At 60.4% G+C, this 21,332-nt stretch overlaps 2 protein-coding genes across 2 annotated transcripts in view; one reads left to right on the top strand and one right to left on the bottom strand.

Annotated features, from left to right (window-relative positions):
• The window catches only part of LOC107155493 (leucine-rich repeat extensin-like protein 5), a 5,978-nt gene extending 3,039 nt beyond the window's left edge, over nucleotides 1–2,939 (bottom strand). The window contains exons 1-3 of the mRNA XM_048783599.1: nucleotides 2,549–2,939; nucleotides 175–232; nucleotides 93–115 (exon numbers count right to left, since the gene is read on the bottom strand). Of these exons, the coding sequence (XP_048639556.1) occupies nucleotides 93–115; nucleotides 175–232; nucleotides 2,549–2,736 (269 nt within the window). The 5' untranslated portion in view covers nucleotides 2,737–2,939. The remainder of the gene's footprint in view (nucleotides 1–92; nucleotides 116–174; nucleotides 233–2,548) is intronic.
• A 504-nt stretch (nucleotides 2,940–3,443) lies between these two features.
• CUNH1orf167 (chromosome unknown C1orf167 homolog) lies at nucleotides 3,444–21,072 on the top strand. Its single transcript, XM_048783558.1, has 19 exons — nucleotides 3,444–3,477; nucleotides 4,496–5,655; nucleotides 5,756–5,799; nucleotides 6,084–6,291; nucleotides 6,402–6,541; nucleotides 7,268–7,383; nucleotides 7,801–7,975; nucleotides 9,600–9,775; nucleotides 10,222–10,393; nucleotides 12,108–12,293; nucleotides 12,382–12,528; nucleotides 13,177–13,385; nucleotides 14,864–14,981; nucleotides 16,774–17,017; nucleotides 18,999–19,104; nucleotides 19,408–19,561; nucleotides 19,656–19,872; nucleotides 20,157–20,267; nucleotides 20,780–21,072. Exons 1-19 carry the CDS (start codon nucleotides 3,444–3,446, stop codon nucleotides 20,876–20,878), a joined length of 3,816 nt encoding a protein of 1,271 aa, XP_048639515.1. The 3' UTR covers nucleotides 20,879–21,072.
• The last annotated feature ends 260 nt before the right edge of the window (nucleotides 21,073–21,332 follow it).

Genomic DNA, 21,332 nt, shown 5'->3' with positions numbered 1-21,332 from the left:
TGGGGTGGCTAGGTGGGGGTGTGTCTCGGTGGGGGTGGCTCGGTGGGGTGTGGCGGGCGGGGCCCGCGGGCTTGCTCACCGAGTTCGCGCACCACCTGTCTTGGTCGTTAGCGGCCAGCTGCTGGGGTCCCCTTCAGGTTCAAACCGTACTGAGCGAGGAAGGAAGATTGCTGCACGTGAGGGCAGGAAACCGCCTGCTGTCTCTTGGTGGGAAGAGGAGGCTCTGAGTGTCCTGGAGTGGAGAGGGATGGGGCAACGCGGTGAGGGGAGCAGAGATGGTAGATGGACCCAGGCCGGGCGGGTAGGAGGGGATCCTGTGGACTGAGCTGTCTCCAGTCAACTTTGGCAGGCGGCGGGGGAGGGGCAGACCTGGTTAGAAGTCAGCCCTGGTTTGGCCCCTCTGCAGCGGCTGACCAGTTAGCTGTAGCCTGGCGCTGGACAGGTAGGCCTGCCAAGTATGGTTATTTCTAAAACCCGGAACCTAAGTCTTAGGGCTTCAGGGCCTGCTGAAGGCTGTGCAGTGCTTAGGTGGTTCAGTCACTGAAGGCGCGTTTATAAGCCCTACTCTGGGCGCCCTGCTCTCATTAGTCCTGCCAGTACAGCAGGGGACAAGACAGTGGTCCGTTCTCATGTGGCTCCGTGCACTAAAGGAAGAAACGGTGATTCCTTCAGTACTATGGGTGGTGGCACCTGCCATGGAGGAAGATAATGCCAGGTAAAGAGAGTAGGAGCCGATAGGGTGCTGCAGTTGGGGAGAGAGCCGTGGAGGAAAGGCTTGCTGGACTTTTGAGAAGGACTTGAAAGCATGAGGGAAAGGGAGTTCCAGAAAGAGGGAACCACCAGTGCAAAGGCCCTGTGCAGGGAGCATGCGTGGCATGTTGGCGTAACAGCCAAGCCGATGAGTTTGGAGCAGAGTGAGCAAGGCGGAGAGGAGCAGGGCTGAGGTCAGGAAGGTAACAGAGTCAGCCAGCAGAGGCCAGCACACCTCCTGAATGTCAGCCAGTAAATATTTTGTTTGGGGTTTTTTGGTTCCAGGGATTGAACCCAAGGGCGCTTAACCACTGAGCCACAGCCCCTGCCCTTTTCTATATTTTATTTTGAGACAAGGTCTCCCTGAGTTGCTTAAGGCCTCACTAAGTTGCTGAGGCTGGCTTTGAACTTGGAATCCTCCTGCCTCAGCCTCCTAGCTGCTGGGATTACAGGTGTGCACTGCTGCAGCCAGCTAAGAGAGTAAATGTTTTAAGGCTTTGTTGGCCTGAAGGTGTCTGTGGTGACTGTTCAACTCCACCATTACAGCCTCAAAGCTGACCGTCCATAAGCAGATGGATATGGCTTTGTTATGTGTAATACAAGTCATGCCCTGGTCACAGTGTGCCAGCTCCTGCCACAGGGCCTGGAAGGCCTTGGCAGTGCATGGAGAGGGCTAGGCGCCACGGGATGTCTGAGTTGAGGCAGGGTAGATCTGATCTGAGTGTTCCAGCATCACTCAGGCTGCTGTGTGGGGAGTTAGATGTCAAGGGAGGACACAGAGTAGAGGCAGGAGGCCCAGTTGGGAGGTAGAAGGTGGTGGAGGCTTACCCAGGGAGGTGCAGGTGGAGGCCATGCCCAGGCTCATGTTTTGGATACTTGTGGAAGGTGGACTGAATTGGATGACTGAGGGCGTGAGAGAGGGGGGGAAGCCAGGTGTCTCTGGGAGAGAGCTTGTTTGGAGGTATGCAGGAATTGGGATTTGAACCTCCTGATGAGGAGATGGCCATTAAACATCTGGCAGAGGTGTGGAGGAGGTGTGGGTCTCACTGGTTGGCCTGCTGGCCAGTGGACAGGTCTGGGGCTAGGCGAGGCCATGCATACCCTGAGGCTGAGACCACAGGGTAGGGCTCAGCCCTGGCCTTGCCACCAAGGAGGCATCAGCAGAGGAGCCTGGGAAGAGCCTGCAGGGAGGGGGAAGGGGACCAGAGAGGAGGCATCCTGGGCTCAGCTCAGGGAGGCCTCCAGAAAGGACCACCTGCCCTGTGCCCCCGAGGCCTCCAAACCCCAAGTGCTGAGAGCTGAGGTCTTGGTGTTCACCTGGAGGAGCGCAGCTTGGCCGGGAGCCGGGGCAGGCCAGATGGAAGTGAGGTCAACGTGGTGGGCGGGGCGGACTGGGGTGTGGGTGTGATGGCCAGGTGAGGAGATAGATGGTCCAGGACCTGTGGGTGTGCGCGTGCGCGTGTGTGTGTGTGCGCGTGTGTGTGTGTGTGTGTGTGTGTGTTTTATTTATTTATTTGGACTTGTTTCTTTGGTGCTGAGGATTGAACCCAGGACCTTGCACTATTTTAGTGTTTTTTTGTTTTTGTTTTAATATAGAAGTTAACCACCTACATGTGAAATGATTCAGTAAGGCAGGGGGCAGTGCTAAAGGACGGGAAGGGGACTTCTGAGCAGTAGGGGCTGACATTGCAGCCTTCACAGTTAGTGATCAAGCATATAATTCCCCCCCAGCCCCCCCAGCTGCTGGGCTGAGTCTGCCAGGGGCCCATGGTTGCCCCGGGTGCTTTTCCCGACTCACAGCCAGGCCCCTGGAGGTGGTGGGAAGACACCATGAGTGCAAGGTGTGGCGGTCGGGCTGGTCGTTGCAGGAGGTGCAGGGGACAAGGAGGAGTGAGGAGCAGGTCCTGGAGGGAGAGGACTGGAGTCTGATCCTCCGGCAGGGTCTGGAGGCTGGAGGCCAGAGGACAGGACTCTGAGCAAGGCCATCAGGGCTTTGTCCACTTTCACCTGCTCAGGTGCAGCCCAGGGCACAGGTGGCCGCCTTTACCCAGCCTCTTAATTTTGCCAAAAGACTGGGACAGTAGGAGGGAGGGGCTGGGGGGATCACATGCTTGATCACTAGCTGTGAAGGAGGGAGAGATGTCAAAGGGATGAGGGAATGTCTGAGGGCCAGGGCGGTTGGGTCAGAGGGTTGGGTCTCGTGACAGGAAGGACTGTTGGGCTTGGGACGCTGGAGGGAGTGAGCTAGAAAGACAGGGAAAGGACGGGGGACCTGGGGGCAGGTGGCTGAGATCAGGTGAAGGACAGGATGTTGGGAGAGGAGAAGGTCAGGGAGTCTGGGTGGATGGTGACTCACCAAGAATTCAGACAGGCGTGTGCTGGGAAGGTGACCATGAACCGAGCAAGAGCTGAACTCTTAAGCCTCAGGGTGAGCCCTGACGTCCTTCCCTGGCCACTCAGCTCGGAGCCAGGGGGTTTCAGAGGAGGGAGCGGAGTGGTTTGGAGGAGGCACCAGGAAGCTGAGGGGGCTGTCCCTCCTCCAGGTCACACTGAGGGGCTGCCTGGAATGAGAGTCCCTAGGGGATGTGTGATCAGTGTGAGGAGCTCTGGGCCAGAGGACACCTGGCAACTATGGGGAGAGGGGGGGACTGAAGGGCAGGAGAGGAGACCCGGGGCTCAAGCAGTGAGCGGCCATGGCCAGGCAGGGGGAGCTGCTGCGGGGTGGAGGTGTGGAACAGGGCACTCACGGCCACGCTACCTTGTCCTGTCCCTGCAGAGCCCATGGGACTTGTCTGTGCTTGTTGGGGTGCTGGGGAACCCAGGGCCTTGTGCGCGCTAGGCATGTGCCCCACCACGGAGCCCCCCACGCAGCCCATCTGATTGAACAGGCCAAACCGTCCATTGTGGTGTGAACTGAGGACACAGCTGTCCCCACAGTCCATGGAGCCAAGACTTGTCACCAGCTATAAGGAGAATGTGCCCCCAGGGCCTGCAACCCCCAGGAGGCCAGGCAAGAGGCTTCAGTGGGCCTGGGCAGGGTCCCCTCTAGGGACAGACTCAGCCCCTTCCCCAGCAGGCCTGAGGGTGGGTTTCCCAGGGTCGGCTGGACCTCTGACAAAGTCTCCCCAGCCTGGGGCCTGAGGGGCATTTCAGGCAGGACCAGGAGTGGGCCTGGCTGGTGCCCCTGGCTGAGATGCCAGGGTTGGTGGGCAGGGGCCCTCCCTGCTCTGGCTCAGGGGCTGTGAGACAGTGGGGACACTCTGCACGCTGAAGAGGGGCCTTGGGGACTGGGGAAGGGCTCCGAACCCCACTGCACATCCCCCCTGAGTTGGCCTCCAGCTGCCTTCCCCCAGCCTGTGACCCCTGCCTGTGGCCCCAGCCTGTGGCACCCATTGTCTCCACTTGAGCCCAACATTGAGGGGGGGGGACCCTCCATTATTTTCTTCCCTTTGCCCCCTCTTCTAAGCTACTCTCCCAGTGTATCTGAGTCTTCCCGGTACCCACCTCCATCCCTGCCGCCGTTACCTCTCAACAGCCTCCTTATTGTGTGTCTGTCCATCTCTCCCCTCCCCTGTCCATGCTCCATGCAGTCAGATTTCATGTCAGACCACATCACTTCTTGGCTCTAAGATCCCACTGTCCACCCAGGAGACAGAGCTGGGACCCTGCCCCGTCCCAGCTGAGGCCTGGCCCACCTGACCACTGACCACCTGAGTTCTCCCATGACTGTCTCTCCTCTCTGCAGAGCAACGAAGATTTCTGAGGGGCCTGGAAATTGGCCTGAGCCATGGAAATGGCCAGTCGGTGCCCATATGCCAGGTCACAAGGGGAGGGCCGCCTACCACACCCTCTCCAGGGACGGCACTGCCCCAGGATCCCTGCCGAGTGCAGAGCAACCTGGCCAGTCCTCATCCCCGCCTGGGCCTGCCCCTGAAGGACACGACTTGCTGGCTGGACACTTCAGGCTTCCAGCAACAAAGCAACTTGTGGTCACTGGCTGGGAGGCCCCAAGGGAAGGTGCGAGAGTCCCCTGTTCAGCAGAAGAACTTGCGTGTGGGAGGGACGGGCAGCAGCTCCCTCCGGGAAAGCCACAGGCCGCGGGCTCACCTGCCCCTCTGCATGAGGCAGGTCCCCGGAGCCACACTGGCCCCCTGCCCCAACTTCAGGCCTGCCACAGGCTTCAGTCCACTGGATGGATGCCCACGGCCAGGTCCCAGAGCCTGGCGTGACCTGGAGAGCCGGACTGGCAGGCTGGTGGGGGAGCCCCTCACCCTGGAGGACTTAGCTGTCCCTGCCCGGAGCCAGGCTCGGGCCCCGCCCCCCATCGCCACCTGCCTGCTGCTGGCCTCCGTGAAGCGCTTGGAGCAAGAGGCCGCTGGCCTCAGGTGCAGGGTGTCCCGGAAGCCCCCTGGCCATGCACCGTGGGGCCCCCGCACCCGCCGTGGCCAGACGTTCCCTGCCCGCCCCCAGCCCAGCCAGCCTGTTCACGCTTCCCAGGATGAGAAGAGATGCCCCCGTGGCCTCCTAGAGACTTGGGGGGTCCAGGCGCCCACAGACCCTGGAGCGCTCAGCGAGCCGGAGTCGTTCACCACCGCTCTGGGGACATTCACGGGGAACTTCTTTGACTCTGAGCAGGAGGTCCTTCCCGAGCAGCCCCCAGGACAAGGAGACAAGTGCCCCCCAGAGCCTCCACCTGGCTGGGAGGCCATGGGGATCCCCAGTCTCACTGGAGGGACGGGCAGCTCGGAGGCCAGGCTCACTTCTTCAGCCTCCTCCAGCGCCGCTGGGGACGCCCTCCTTGGGCAGGAAGGAGAGCAGCCCCTGCGGGAGCAGGCAGACAGGGAGGCAGAGAGGACGGCTTCCTGTCCCTCAGATGCCACCTCTTCGAGGAGGAGCGGCCAGCAGGTGGAGGCTGGAGGAGGCTGGGCCAGGGTGGGGCTCCCAGCAGGCAGGGCCTCCTGCTCCCCGGCCTGAGCGCGGTGTTGTGTCCTCTTGCTTCCCCCAGCGTGAGGCCCTTAACGGTGTGACCCTGGAGCCCCAGGCAGCCCGGTGAGGCCATGGCTGTGGTGGGTGGGAGAGGCAGGCTGGGTGATGGCAGAGGCACAGGAGAGGAAATGTCTTCCAGGAAGCCAAAGGGTGTCATTGGTCCCTGGTCCCTGGAGCTCTCCTGCTGGGACTTCTTGTCCAGCTGTCAGCGAGAGGGAGGTTGTCCTGCGTGGCCAGGGCCACCCCTTTGTGACTGCTGGAAAGGCCACACAGGAAGGGCCCAGATGCCGCTGCCCCTGGGGGTGGGAGGGCCAGGTCCTTCCCCAATCAGCCTGGTCTGTCCTCAGCTGGCAGCGGCTGTCCAGATGTTTCAGAGCCTGGAGACACTTGGCCTGGAGGCGGTGGGCAGTGACCGTGGCAGTGGCTCTGAGCCGCAGGCGCCTGCTGCGAAAGGGCCTTCAGGCCTTGCGATGGGCCCTGTGGCTCCGGGAGGCACAGCTGGAGGCGGCCTGGGGGCGACACACCAAGGCCCTGCTAGTCCGGAGCTTCCGAGAGGTCAGGGGTCTCCAAGTTGGGCTGGGGGGGGTGATGAGGTCCTGGTGTCTCCTGGGGAGGTTCGTTCAAGGCCATGACCGACACCCCCTGTCCCTTCTCTCTTGATCCAGTGGAGATGCCTGGCTCTGCGGCAGGAGCAAGGGCACCCCCATGTCCAGTCTGTGTCCAGACCCCCTTGTCACGGCCTTTCCTTGGGAAGAGTGGCAGTGGTGGACCCTGCCCAGAGGTGCAGGTCGGCTGGAACCCCCAGGTTGGTCCGTGTGGCCCAGGCGGCTGGCACCCCCACCCTGCCCCTGCCTTGCTGTCCCCTGTTCCTCCTCCCGACAAGAGGAGGACGGAGGAGCAGGTGTGGACAGAGACCTGGGCACAAGCTGTCTTGGAGCATCACTCTGGCCCTGCAGCCTGGGAAGCAGGACCGCGGGGTGCGAGATCGGGTGACCCCCGGGTGCTGTTCATGAGGACTTTAAAAACATTTCCCCTCTTTCTCCCTATTTCCTCCTTTCCGTCCCTTTACTGGTGCCATTTCCCGTGGTGACAGCAAGCATGCCTGATCTAAAAAGAACCCAGGGCTGGGTCTGTAGCGCCCCGGTGGAGCGCCTGCCTGGCCCGGGGCAGGCCCTGGCTCCCAGCCCAGCACAGGGGGAAGTTCTCCATAAAGAAAGAATAAAGCAAGGGCTGGGCTGGGCTCAGCGGAAGGGGGGGGGGTGCGTTTGCCTAGCATGAGCGAGGCCCTGGGTTCAATTCTCGGCACCGCATATAAATAAATAAACTAAAGGTCCATCAACAACTAAAAAATATTTAAAAAGAAGAAGAAAGCAAAAGCAGAACCCGCCGCTCCCAGACAGCTTCTGTAATCAGGAATAAATGCGTTGTCTGGGGCCGGGTGCTCGGCTCCCCCAGCTCCCAGCCCCTGCCGCCAGCTGGAGGGGACAGTGGGGACCCGTGCCCTCCCTCCGCTGGGCAGTCTGTTTCTCAGTCCAGGGAGGCAGAGGCAGGAGGAGGGAGCCCGGCCTCGTCCACTGCAGCCTGGGCAGAGAGCGGATGACGGAGACGGGCGAGTTCAGGTCCTGCAGGCCTTGCAGCACCTGGCAGGTGAGGTGGGGGCCCTGGAAAGGGGGTGTTGGGGACAGAGTGCCCCGGGCAGGCCTGCAGGCCGTGGGTCCTGGGTAAATGAGTTGACTGAGTATTTGTTTTGGCAACTTCTCTGATGGTCTCATTTGGTCCTCATTGTGAGCTCCCTTGGGGAATTCATTGAGCCCATTTTATTCTTGGAGAACTGAGGCCCAGAGAGTGAAGTAATGAGTCTGAGGGCACACAGCAGGTGAGGCACAAACTGTCTTTTTGTGTTTCTGATGCTGATGGAGGCCAAGGCTGGAGGCCTGAACGAAGGGCTGTTCCTCACTTACTCATGGCCCCAGAGCTGGGAAGGCCCGGACAGCGGCAGTCTGGATGTCAGCGGCCCCTCCTGGCCAGATCCTCCCTTGCTCACTCTCTTCTTCCTCTTCCCAGTCTCCCTCCTGCAGTACCACCTGAAGGACAGGACCAGGCAGGAGCGGGCGGTCCTGGAGGAGGCACCTGGGGCCCCACAGAGGACTCGGAGGATGGCCAGCCCCCCACGGGCCTGGCACCCAAGTGCTGCAGGTGCCTCAGTGACCTCTCAGCCGCAGAGAGCTTGGCTGCCCAGGTAGGGGACGTGGAGGAGGGTGGGAGTGGGGACACTGGCCTCTAAGTCAACTCCTGACACTGAGAGACAGGAAGCGCTTCCAAAATGAAAACAGCCGCCACTGACCAGCAGGCCTGAGATGGGCCAGCCCAGCCAGGGCGCTCCTGGCCCCACTGCACCCACACCCCAGCAGGACCCCGGCTGCTGTGGGCAGATGGGGACTGAGCCGTCGCAGGTGTATGTGAACACCCCCAGGTTGAGGAGGAGGATCACAGAGCTGTGCATTTCTTTTTGGTGGGGAGCAACTGCTCTGCTGCCCAGGCTGGTCTTGAACTCCTGGGCTCAAGCAATCCTCCTGCCTCAGCCTCCTGAATAGCTGGGACTGCAGGTGCCACCACCGCCCCCAGCCTGCGGAGCATCTCGCAATACCATCCCCCACGTAAAAACAGGAGCAATGACCCGATCACTAACAAACCCTGGTGGGTGCCGGGCTCCCGATGCTCAGTTTGAAGTCGACACATGTTGTGTGCCTCTGATCTGGGGAACCGCCGTGCTGTTGCAGTCGTTTGAATCTGTGATTCCCCCGTGGGGACTTCCCTGAGAACTTTTAACACAGGAAGTGACCTAAACCGGGGTCCAGCAGGGCTGTGAAGGTGGAAAGGAGAGAGCGGGGCCTTGGCCAGGCAAAGGGAAGCGAGTGCGCAGAGCCTCCCAGGCGTGGAGGCTTGGGGGGCTCAGGAGGCTCAGGAGGCTCAGAAGCTCAAGAACAGCATCTCGCAGGGCCTTGGCGGGTGGGACCCCGGGGTGTGGAGAAGAGGTTGGAGAGGCCTGTGGGGCAGGTCGGCCACGGGAAGAAATTGACATTTTACCCTAAGGGCAAGGTAGTGGCCACTGGAGGGAGAGACTGGCGCGGGCGGAAGCAGCCACTTGGGCTCCCAGAGGTGACAGTGCTGTGGCTGAGCAGGGCCGGCTCCGGTCCTCACAGCAGTTGTCAGGGACAGTGGGCAGGTGGCCAGAGAGCCAAAGAAAGGGCTGGAGATAGCGGGAGCCGCGAGTTCCTGGGAGAGCTCACAGCAGGTGTGCGGCTGCCCCGTCTGTCTGTGGTGACAGGCCGAGGGACGGCACCTCCAGCCCCACCTTGCTTGCCTGAGCAGCGCCTCCTCTCCCTGGGCCACCTCCTGTCCAGCGGTGGCTGAGTGAATGACACCTTTCAGTTCCACGTCTGTCCCAGGAGGTGTTTGTACCTCAGGCCACAGAGGCAGTGACGTGGCCACCCTGAGCGTGCTGTTGGCTGGCCTGACCAGCACCCAGGGAGCTGTCCCTGTGCACGAGCAAGGAACTCGCCTGGCTCCCAGGTGCCTCAGAGGAGCCAGCGTCCTTCAAGATGGCCTGGTCCCTGGGTCTGGACTTCCCAGCCCAGGCCTGCCCTGGCTGTTCCCTCAGTGTGGCTGGGTGTTTGGGGAACAGGAAGGGGCATTCAGGGACACGGTGTTCTACTGCCCCCCCTTTTTTGGGATAACTCAAGTCCTGTTTCATAGATGAGAAAGCGGAAGCTCGGAAGGGCCAAGGTGCTGGCCCTCCACCCCCCACACTCAGGGGCGTGTCTCCGTGGGGCAGGGGCTGACCACTGTCCTGGCTCTTGTAGGTGCTCGAGGGCCTGGCAACAGCTGGCACCAAGAGGAGCCCAGGTCCAGAACCACCCTGCTGACCCCAGGCTGGAAACCCTGAGAGTGTGCCTGGGACGGTGGGTGCAGATGAAGCAACTCCGAGCCTCAGGGGGCACCAAGGTGACCCGGCTGTCCCTCTGCCTGAAGAAGGCAGGTGAGCGAGTAACGAACAAGAGCAAGGGTCCCCTGGCCACTCTGTCACTCCATCTCCCTCTCTGTGGGCCCCAGTGGGATGTGTGAACTCTTACGACGGGAGGTGATAGAAGTGGGGGCTTCTGGGGGTGCAACCTGCTGGCCTGGGGGTACTCTGGGTGGGGGTGTCCCCAGCGTGGGCCACATTCCTGGTCCCCTACATGAGCTGACCTGGTGTGAGAGGGACTTTCTCCCACTTCCTCCCACAACTCACTTAGTGCCAGGCTGTCCCTCGTCCTGCCTGAAGGGACTGGTGCCTGGTGTCAGGAAGCTCCTGGCCTTGGATGTGCCCTGGAGGGGAGGACGGGGAGGCAGTGGGAGGGCCATGCCCCTGAGGGAGAGGCCCTGGGCCCTGAGGCAGAGGGGGAGGCCCATGGGGAGGGGCTCACCCAGCTCCCTGCCTCTCAGGTAGCTCAAGCCCTGGAGCCACTACAGCCCGAGGCCTTCAGATAGTGGCCCAGGCCCAGGGGCCACCCCAGGGGCCAGGCCAGGGCTCCCTCCAGGAGGCCTGCCGGAGACTGACCCTGCCCCAGGCACTGCGGCTGTGGAGGACACGGCTCTGTCAGCACCAGCAGGCTACGTAGGTGCCCAGGAGGGTGGCCTAAGGTTGGCCTGGGCACAGGGTGGGCATAGGAGCACAGGGTGGGCACAGGAGCGCAGTGTCCCACAGGCCACATGGCTCCTCCCTGTGGCCCCATCAAGGGGTGGGCACAGGGGGTCCTAGGCCCTGGGAGGTGGCCAGGTGACCCTGAGCAGGGAGCTGCCAGGGTGGTGGAGATGCCTTCCCAGGACAGCAGGTGCCAGGGTTCAGGTCCCAGACTGATATTTGAGAGTGAGGGGAAGGTGATCAGGAGGGACCGTGCTGCCCGCAGGGATGTCAGAGAAGATAAACCCGGAACTGCAGGATCAAGAATTCCCTCCCGGGCCTGGGGGTGCAGCTCAGCTGGAGAGCTCTCTCCTAGCCTGTGCAAGGCCCTGGGCTATATGCCCAGTTTAACTGGGCACAGTGGCACCTGCCCATGATCCCAACTATTCAGGAAGTTGAGGCAAGAGAATCATGAACTGGGCAACTTTAGAGACCCCATCTCAAAAAAAAAAAATCTGTTCTTGAAAGCCACACCTGGTATCAATCATCCCCCCATACACTTGGCCCATTTGGACCCTCAGTCTTTTTTTTAAATTAATTAATTATTATTATTATTTTTTTTTTTTTTTTTTTTTTTTTGGTGCTAGGGATGAAATGGAAATGGGGGAAATCATGCTAGTGAAACAAGTCAGACTCAAAATCAAGGTGGAATGTTTTCTCTCCTGCAAAAACTAGAGCAAAACAAAGGGAAGAGGTGGGGGAGGGATCAGGTTTCATAAAGCTCCAGAAAAGATCAGAGGAGAGGAACTGGAGTGGGGGAGGGAAGGAGGGAGGAGATAAATGGAATGAATTTGACAAAATCATGTTATATTCATATAAAAAGGTACCACAGGGAATTCCATCTTTATGTGTATACTGAAGACAGAAAGGGAGTCTAGCCGAGTGGAGAAGGGGGCAGGGGGAGGAGGGGGGGAAAGGGGAGATGGAGATTGAAATCAAATGATTTTGTCAAAATAAGCCCAAATGTATAATTATAGTGCCCCAATTCAAAAATCCACTTTTGGTGTGTGTGGTGCTGGGGACGGAACCGGGCAGGGCATGCTCTCCTCCTGGGCTGCACCTGCCTCCCTGAGTCTGTCTCAGTGCCTCCCTGGGACTCAGTCCTCATGACTCTCAGAATGTCACCTCCCTCCCCACAGCCATCTATCGGGCCACTGTCTGGCCTTTGGCATCCGGTGCTGCCCTGCGGCCTGCAGTGCGTCCCAGGCCTGCTGTTCTTGCAGCTGGGAAATGACCCCCGGCCTTGGTTTTCCTCTCTCTGTGGCCAGGCGCGGGCAGGCATCCTGTGTCTGTGTGCGGGCTCTGGAGCGGGTCACTGGGCCTGGGGCCTAGCTCACCCCTGACCAGTGCCACGATCCCCACCCTCCCCTGGGAGTCGGTGATGCAAGCAGAGTGCCAGGGGAGATGTGGAAAGGTCTGGAAACCCTGGCCATTAGGTGGATGTCGGGGGGGCACCCCACTGGGCACTGCTGTTTCTTGAAGCCCCTAATGACCCTAGCGTGCGGCCAGGTTAGAGGCTGGGGCAGGGCTCTAGCCCCGTGTCTGCCCACGGTGAGTCCCCTTCCTGCCGGCCTCTCTGCAGCCAGGACGTCACCCTGCTCTGGCCAGAGAGGAGGCCGGGCCCACTGACTTGCCACCTCTTCTGCAGCTCCTTCTCTCAGGGCCTGCGGGAGAGGACCCTGCGGCACATCCTGAGCTGGTGGCGCTTGAGGGCATGGGCTCAAGGCACCCTGTCAGGCGGCAGCGAGACCTCTTTGGCCCTGGGGCCATGGGGCAGTGGCCCGAGAGCAGAGGCCTGGCTGGGCTGCAGTGACCCCCAGGTTCCCTGGAGCAGGTGAGGGCAGGGTGGGGGATGGGCAAGGGAAGGAGTGGGGGGAGAGGCACCCAGGACTCAGCGCCTGGGTCCCTCCCCAGGCTCCCAGGACCCCCGTCCTCCTGGAGCCTCTCCGGGTGAGCTTCCTGTGGGCAGCTGGGCGGCGACGGCAGAGGCAAAGCCTTCTGCTCTGGTGGGCACGGGCCCAGCAGTCCCGGGGCGCAGCGAGGTGGTGCCAGCGCAGCCTGCAGAGGCGGTAGGGCCCCTCCCCCGTCAGGGCTGTGCTGCCCACCACGCGGGAGACTGGCTGTTCCCTGGCCCTTCTCCCCGCAGTCCTGGGCCTCACGGCAGCCTTCCCTCGGGCCCTCTCTCATGTCCCGTCAGCTTGGCCCCTGATTCAGGTCCTCCCACGCCCGTCCTCCTGCCCTGCCTCCCGAGGGGGGGGCACTCTGCAGGGTCCTCGTGTCTCTCAGGAGTCACAGCTGAGGCGCATTCATCCATCCATTCATAGCCCAGTGCCCAGGAGTAGTCTGCCTGGGGCATAGCCCAGACTTGCACCTCACGGGCTGCGTGACCTGGGCGAGTGGCTGAAACGCTCCGTAAGATGGGGCGGTGGCAGTGCCCACTCCAGTGGGCGTGTCCATCCCCGGCACAGGAGGGCGCTCGGGCCACAGCTGTGTTTGATTCTGCCTGAGCTTGGGACTTGGTACTGAGGGTGGGGCCCTTCCTATCGCTATCACCTGCCACATGACCCCCTCCAGTCCCCAGCAGCCCACCCACCCCTTGATGGAAGCAGGGAGGGTCACCCAAGCCCTCCCTGCTGCTGAAGGGAGGAGAGAGGGGACTCCTGGCCCAGGGTGGCAGTAACAGTGACTGTCCCTGGGGTGGACATGCCCCTTCCCAGTGTCCTCCTCAGCTGGAGCCACTGGACCACAGCCCAAGGTGCCCGGAGGGAGTTGGCTGCCCACCGGGCCTGGGAGCGGAGCTGCAGGACTGCGCTGGGGCTGTGGCGGCAGCGGCTGGCGCAGTGGCAGGAGGCCGAGCAGCGGGCCCAGGAGCGGGGCCGGGGACTGGCGCGGGAGGCGCTGCGTTGCTGGCACTCCTGCTGGCAGAGTGAGTCGGGCGTGGGCTTGGGTCGTCAGTGAGGCCCAGGGTTCCACACCTGCGGCAGGGCACACCCAGGACAGACCGGGTGGCGGAGCAGGATGGGGGTTGGAACTCTAGTCATGGCTGGGGCCCTGCCTTCCCTCCCCTGGCTGGAGGGACCTTGACGGAGCCACTTGGCCTCTGAGCCTCAGCTTACTCGTCTGTAAAAGGGGTATGATGCAGCACCCAGCTCACGGGGTGATCGTGGGGACCTAGGGACCCCCCCCCACAGCTCGGCCCACAGCCCAGTTCCTACCCAGTTACACTGTGATCACCTTCATCTTCCTCCTGTCACCCCAGCCTGGCCTCCCAGAGTCACTGGTGGGAGCTCCCAGGTGGCGGGTCCCCAACGGGGTGGGTGGGTGGCTCAGCAGTGGAGGCAGGGGGTTTGTCTGCACATGCCAGGGCAGCGGATGGGACGGGATGTGGCCAGGGAAGGAAGGGCGTAGTCCCAAGACAGACTGGCTCCTTGGAGGGAGGGGCTGTTTCCTGTGCCCTGTCTGAGCCCAGCCATCATCGGGCTGCTAGAGCCTCTGTGATCCCCGCTGTGTAACAAATGACTCCAGAACTAGTTTTTAGTAAGTGTTTAGTGGCAGGGACAGAGCACAGGGCCTCAGGCGTGCCAGGCAAGTGCTGTACCCTGGCTGCGCCCCGCCCTGTTGACCAGTCATGAGCCACAGACACTTAGTATCTCAGTGTCCATGTGCTGGGTCCAGGGTGGCTTGGCCAGGCACCGAGGCTGCAGTGCCATCTGAAGGTGGGCCTCTCAGCAGGGTCCCTGCATGAGTGGCAGCTGCCCCCACCCTGCAGGTGAGTGATCCAAGAGGCAGTGAGGGTGCCTGCCAGAAGCTGGTCATTTATGACCTGGTCAGCACCCCTGCACCTCAGGTCAGTTAGTCCAGGCTGCACTTCAGGTGTGGGAGGGGGCATTGCACAGGACATGGACAGCAGGAGGGATCTTGGGGCTGACTTATGTGAATAGGCTGATGGGCAGAGAAGCGCCTGATCTGTCTCTGGAGACAGCTGCTTCTCCAGCCCGATTCCTGCCCATCCAGAACGCTGACCAATGTTTGATGCAGGACCTCCTTGGTTTTAAAGAAAAACTAGAAATCTGGATTTAAAATCTGAATTCTAACAATGCCTGGACATTGTCAAAAACTTTTTTGGAAAGGCAGGGGCTGGGGGCGCAGCTCAGTGGCCAAGTGTGTGCTCAGTGAGGTGCCGCCCCGGGTTCCATTCCCAGTACTGGAATTAAGACCAGAACCACTCAACGGCTCCCTGAGTCGGGTTGGCCTAGTGACCAGAGGATGGTCAGCTGCTGCAGAAGCGCTCTAACCCAGTCAGTCTGGGCGGCCGCCTCGGCTCCCATGTGGGTGGAGGGCAGAGGGCTGGGCCGGGGAGGGGCCGGATGAGCTCAATGGCACTGCAGCCTCTCTCTGTCCCAGGGCAGCAGGTCCTGCATGAGAAGTACCAGAGGTGGGTGCAGGGCCACCTCCGGGGCCTGCGGAGGACCATGTTCCAGGGCTGGTGGCAGGCAGCGGCTCGAAGGAGGCACAAGCAGAGGTGGGTGGGCCTGGGGCGGGGATGCTGCTCATCCTACCCCAGGGGAAGCAGGGAGCGAGCCGGGGGCTGGGAAGCTCGGGTGGCCCAGGCTGGAGAATGAAGAGGGCACTCCGGACATGAGGCTGCGACCACCAACCTCTTGTTTTGTGTTTGGGGGGTGTGGCAAGCCCCTGCTCTCCCCACGGCCCGACACACCCAGCAGTTCACTGGGCCAGGTCGGTGCTGAGGTTTCAGAGGTGCCATTGGATGGAAGATGAATGCCTCGGACGTCTACCATAAGCGGGGCTGGGTGGGCAGCCGCAGCCCTGATCAAACCCACGATTGCCAGAGAGGGAGACCATGATTTTTTTTCTTTTCGGTGCTGGGCATGGAACAAAAGACCTCACAAAAATAGTAAAAAGAAACGTTTTGGGGGACTCGATACCCTGAAATTAAGCCGCGAGGACAATGTCTCCTCCCCTGTTCGGCCCTGATTTGCAGTCGTCTCCAGGGTCCCAGTGGGCTGGCCACTCAGCGACTGCTGTCTCTGCTCTCACCTCTGAGCAACCTGGGCTGGCTCTTGGACCCTTGGAGTGGGGGATCATCTTTCCCCTTCCTGCCAGCTGCCGGGGCAGGCGAGGGCAAGCTGGCAGTGGCCACGAACCCACACTGCTGGGTCAGCCCCCTCCCAGGGTGGCATCTGCCCCCCAAGGCCAAGATTCAAAGATGGGGTCCATGTGCATCAAGGTCCCTGAAGGATAGCAGTGCTTTCTCTGTTGTTTGTTAGCCAAGACGTTTTTAAGGCACAGGGCTATGTACGCCAAGTCATGTGAACCTATGTGACATTTTGGGTGACGAGCAGGTGTCATTTTAAGTAAATGTGACTTTTGACTCTGAGCCAGCTGGGCCCCTCTCCACTCCTGTTCTGCAGTTACCTCTAGGCCTGGCACTGGGGTGAGCCTGTGAGAGGCAGGGGTGGCCTGGGCTCAGAGTCCAGCCAGAGAAGAAGGGCAGTGGGGCCTCATTTGCCACCTGGCAGGAGGCCCGGAGTGGCCGCCTGGGCACAGGAGCAGCAAGTTGCCTAGGCCTGCACCGTTGCTGGAGAAGCCATGTGGAGCAAGGCTGGGCACAGGCAGCAGAGGGCCCAGGCCCAGCAGGCCTTGGTGGCATGGCAAGTGATCTTGGATGGTGCTGTGAGGCCCAGCAGCAGATAGAAGTGAGAGCACAGGCCCAGGCCCCAGGCCAGGTGGCTCTGGGCAGGACCCCGTGGGTACACAGGTCCACACGGCCTGGAAGCTGAGTGCCCGCCGAGTGCCTGGGAGTGGTGCAGCCTGAGGGCAGCCCCCAGCAAACTCCGGCTCAGGCCGGGGGCTTGTTTTTCCCAGCAGCAAGGCATATTGGGCAGGAGTGGGGTGCAGGAGAACGATGGGGAGAGGCCATCTTGGCCACCACAGGGCCAAGCCCAGGGGCAAAAGTACAGGTCTGCCACTCTAGCAGGGGGACCTTCCTTGGGGAAGTGCCTGACAGTTCCTGCAGCCTGGCCAGAGTGCAGGCGCTCAGTATGGGTCAGATGCAGCAGAGGACAGCTGACAGGACCGTCCTCTCTGCCACATAAACAGGAAGCTAGTCCCTGTCCAGGGCCCTCTCCACACTCATTTTAACCCAATTCGTCACAAAAGGCGTGGGGGAGGACACGGGCTGGGGGCCTTCCCTGGAGGCCCTTCCCAGAGGGCACTGGGGAGGGCTCCTGCCCCACCTGCCTTAGAATCCTGGCCCCGTGGCCTCTGGTATAGCCCCCCTCTTTCTCCTCTAGGGTCCTAAAGGCCTGGGCTCAGTTAGCGGCCCAGGGCCACGTCCAGCAAGCTGCCATCACCCAGCTTCAGCAGGCTGGGCTTAGGCGCCTCCTTTGGACCCACTGGGCCCAGTGGCAGATGGCGCTGCTCAGAGTGCGGCTGAAACCATGGACCCAGGCCCAGAGGATGGACCTTGAGCACTGGCCCAGGCTGGCCAGCAGAGGGTGCCTCGTGCTGATGGACACTCCAGCCCCTTGGAAGCAGGTCGGGTGGGGTGCAGGCAGGGTGGGAGGTATAGAAGTGACCCTCTGATCACTGATTTTAGAATCACCAGTCCATGGTGACAGCTGGCTAGATGCTCCTCTAAAGGCCCAACACCCTCATGGACAGCTCTCCTACCTGGTTCCTAGGTGCCCTCCAGGCTCAGGATGGCAGGCAACTCTGGGTCCCTCTGCAGACATTCACTGAGCACCTCTGGATCTGCTCAGTGCAGACCTGGTTATAGAGTCAAACCTGCTGGGGTCTCCGTCTGTCAGGGAGGTGGACACTTAAATTACGTATCATGTGCAGCTTAGGATCAAGAAGGTACATGGGGACAGTAGTAATTTTTGTGAAGTTTTTTTATTGGAAAAAATAAATATGCCCATTACAGAAAAACTGGAAAACACAGTAAAAAAAGTTCTGTCCTAATTTTTACCACCCGAAGGGAACTGTCAGTTTTCTCCAGACCAGAAACTGTTAGTTCTGACACAGCAAATGGTGATAAGAGGCTGATGGCCTAGCAGGAGGGCAGGGGCCACTACAAAACACAAGATGTGACACTGCATAGCAGTCTGGGGACATGTCCTTGAGGGACACAGCCCAGATATACTGGTAGGTCAACTGGTGTTTCTGAAGATCTCTGGCCATCACCAGGAGTCAAAATTCCAGGAAGAACATGACCAATTTTAGAGATTCTAAGAAAAACATTAAAGTGTTTTTTGCTTTTTAAAAATATTTTTTAGTTGTAGTTGGACACAGTAACTTATTTTTATGTGGTGCTGAGGATCGAACCCAGGGCCTCGCATGTGCTAGGCGAATGCTCTACCACTGAGCCACAACCCCAACCCGTGTTTTTTGCTTTTTAAAATGTAATTGAGGGGACTGGGGTTGTGGCTCAACTAGAGCGCTTGCCTAGCATGTGTGAGGCACTGGGTTCGATTCTCAGCACCGCATAAAAATAAATAAAGGCATTCTGTTCATCTGTAACTACAAAAAATATATATTTTTAAATGTATTGCGAGTGGCTTTGGTAGTTTGCACACATGAGACTACAGCAATAGCAGATCTGGCGTCTCAGGGTATTTCTGGATGTGTTACAGGACAAATTTTTATTCAGAGTATTTATACCTTCACTGCTTTCCTGTCAGCAAGGTAAGACCTCCCATCACTGACGGAGAAACTTGGGCTTAGAGAACAAAGTAGAAGCTAGGTGCAGTGGCGCACGCCTGTGATCCCATTATTTCAGGAGGCTGAGGCAGGAGGAACACAAGTAGGCCAGGGTCAGCAACTAAGAGAGGCCCTAAATAACTTAGTGAGAACCTGTCTCAGATAAAGAATATAAAGGGCTGGAATGTGGCTCAGTGATTATCAGTGATTAAGCACCCCTGGGTTCAATCCCTGATAGCAAAAAAAAAAAAAACAAAACAAAACAAAAAACGAAGAACAAAGTCAATGCTGGCAGACTCAGCACCAGGTGCTCCATCCCAGTCCCTCCCCTCCCCCTCCCCCATGGGAGCACACACCGGCGCAGCCCTCGCCCCATGACACACGCAGCCGTGAGCCACCTCATGTGGTGCAGTCCTGTGGAGCCCCCGGTCTGTCTGCTGTACCACCTGGGGCTCCAGGCTGGACCTCTGCAGACAAGTGGCTCCCCTTGGCACCCCCGGGGCTGGGCCTGGCATGGGGACTCACCAAGAGGTAGCTATTACTGGCCCATCCTCTGCTAGGATGTCTGTGGCCAAGTGGGAGGCTGGGCAGAGGGAGAGGCAGCGGCCTGTCCTGACAGCCACTCTGCTCTTGGGAAACTTGTCTCCTCCAGGGGCCTCGGGGCTTATGAGAGAACGTGAGGTGAGTGATCCATTTGTAAACATGCAAGCGAGAGGCCCTGGCCCTAATGCTGAGGGCAGGGACTCCCACCTGGTCAGCTGCCCCAAGAGCTCAAAGCCCCCTGGATTCAGGTTTTCCTCTCTGGCTGCTCCTGTAGACCTGCAGCTGCTGGACATGGGCCACAGGGCCTGTGCTGCCCCAGCCAACATGGGAGCACAGCCACGGTGCAGAGAGGACACAGAAAGAAACCACCTGGGCTCAGAGTAAGGAGACCCTGCCCCTGGGTGGTCACCAGTCCTCAGGGACCTGGAAATGACCTCCTTGGCTAATCCCTTTTGTGTTTTCCCACTCACTTCCTCTTCCCAAATGTCTCAGCCAGTTTGAGAAAACAATCCCCTTATCCTGGCTCACCCCTGTTCTTTCCCTGAGCCTGGAGACATGGGGTAGGAGGGCCGTGCTCACTCAGCACCCCCTGGCCCTCTGCAGTACTCTCCACTTGCAGGTGGCACAGAGGGAGCACCTACCAGTCTGAGCCAGTGTCTTCTCTGCCCAACTTCCTTTTCCAGGTGACAGAGAGCATCCCCTCTGCCCCACCTCCCGGTTCTGGTTGCAGTGGCCTGGACAAGGCAGCTGGGCTTCTAGCTGGCTGCCTTCGGGACTGAGAGGTGGGGGACTCAGAGCCCTCCAAAGCCAAGGGAAGGCCCCTCCCAGGAGGCCGGGGTATGAACAGCTGTGCACATGGGCGAAGGTGGGAGAAGGGGCCAGCCTGCACCCCGGCTCAGCTGGGCACTCTGGCCAGTGCTCATTCCTGTAGGATCCTGGAAGAGCAGCCCCAGTCCCATGGCTCTGCGCTCCTCCATGGTCATGGAGAGGTGCTGATGCTCCTGGTCATAAGGAGGAAGTACCTGCGGTGCTGGCGCCTCAAGGCTCGGCTTCGAAGGTTCCAAGCTTCCCAGAATGCCAGGCGCCTGGCGGTGATTTGGAGGAGCTGGGCAGATGCTCGAAGGGGGCAGCAGCCGTCTCAGGCCCTGGTGAGTGGTTGGCCCCCCCTCCCCTGGCCCCACCTTACACTGTAGGCTCCTCCTGGGCCCTGGGGCACACCTCTCTGCCCACCCTGCCCTCAGCTAAGCCTAGAAGCAATGCCCCCCAGGGCTGGGCTCTGGACCCTCAGAGTTTGAAAGCATGGGACTTGGGACAAGGAAGCTGCAGTTACTAACAGGCCTAAGATGACAGCCCTTGGCACATGCCTTTCACTGGGGTATGGGAGTTGGCGGGAGGCAGAAGGGCGGGGCTTCCCCGTTACCTCTCCCCACAGCTCAGGCAGTGGCACCTGGGACAGGCCTGGAGGATATGGCGGCGTCGGGTCCTGCAGCTGCAGGTAGCTGTGAGGCTACAGCAGCAAGAAGGTGGCTGGGTCCTCTCCCAGGTACCAGCCAGGGCCACCTCACTTCACCCAACCAGCCCTCCCCAAACCAGTACCAGCTCTGGTCATGGCTGGGCTGAGGGTCTTCCCTGCTTGCCACGCCCGGGGGCCCCTTCATTTGCAGGGGAGAGGGGTGGGGTTGAGTGTAGAACATACAGCCCAGAGGCTAGAGCCTGAGATTTGACTAGTGGCCACAAGCTCAGCTGTGTTGAGGTCATTCACTTGGGAACAGTGAGGCTTGGCCTGTGGCACTCTGGCTGCTCCTATCAGCCTGTCGGGTCTGGGTCTGGGGCACCCGCCTCCTCACTTGCTGCTGTCTGAGGGCTTCCAGGTCATTGTCCAGTCTATTCTGAGCCTGTGCATTTGGCCTGGGGCAGGATGGGCTGGCTGCCTGAGGCAGATGCAGGGGACATTGATGGGGACAGAAAGAGCCAGTACAGGTGTCACTCTGGCAGGCACAGCACAGGCCCCAGAGGAGTCTGAGACAAATAGTCCTTCCTCTACTCTGATTCCAGGCCTTTGAGAAGTGGCATCAGTGCTTGGTGGCCAGACGCCAAAGGAGGGGCACCACCAGCAGCCTGAGTCCCCTGACAGGCCAGGCACCAGGGCCTTGAGAGCGTGCTGGAAGCTGCCCACTCCCTGGTGTTGCGGGCTTGGACCAGAACAGGGGTCCAACCTGCTGCGAGGCATTCCCACAGAATAAAAAGCAGAGGAGAGCCCGGCCTTCCCAGGGAGGGGCAGTGCCCCCCCCCCCCCGGAATGTCGACAGCTCAGGGAGCGCTGAAGTACAGTAAAGGCCTCCACGGTCTCCGATGCTTCTCTGGCTCAGTCTTTCTAAAAGGCTGTCCCCCCTCATTCCCGTCAGCTGGGCTGAGCAGGAAGGGGAAGCCCTCCTCTGCCCTCAGCTGCTCTGCAGACACCACCACCTGGGTGCAGGGATCCCCCTGCTGAGCCTGGAAGCCCAGGATGGAGGGGGCAGCCCATCTGCGCCTGCCAGTCACTGCCCCAGGGAATGTGGCCCCAGGGCTGGCTGCTGGGCAGGAGTGCCAGTGTGGCTTCTGGGCCAGG

The sequence above is a fragment of the Marmota marmota genome, unplaced genomic scaffold, assembly GCF_001458135.2.
Source record: "Marmota marmota marmota unplaced genomic scaffold, marMar, whole genome shotgun sequence".
Lineage (NCBI taxonomy): Eukaryota > Metazoa > Chordata > Mammalia > Rodentia > Sciuridae > Marmota > Marmota marmota.
This window is presented reverse-complemented; position numbering and strand designations above follow the sequence as displayed.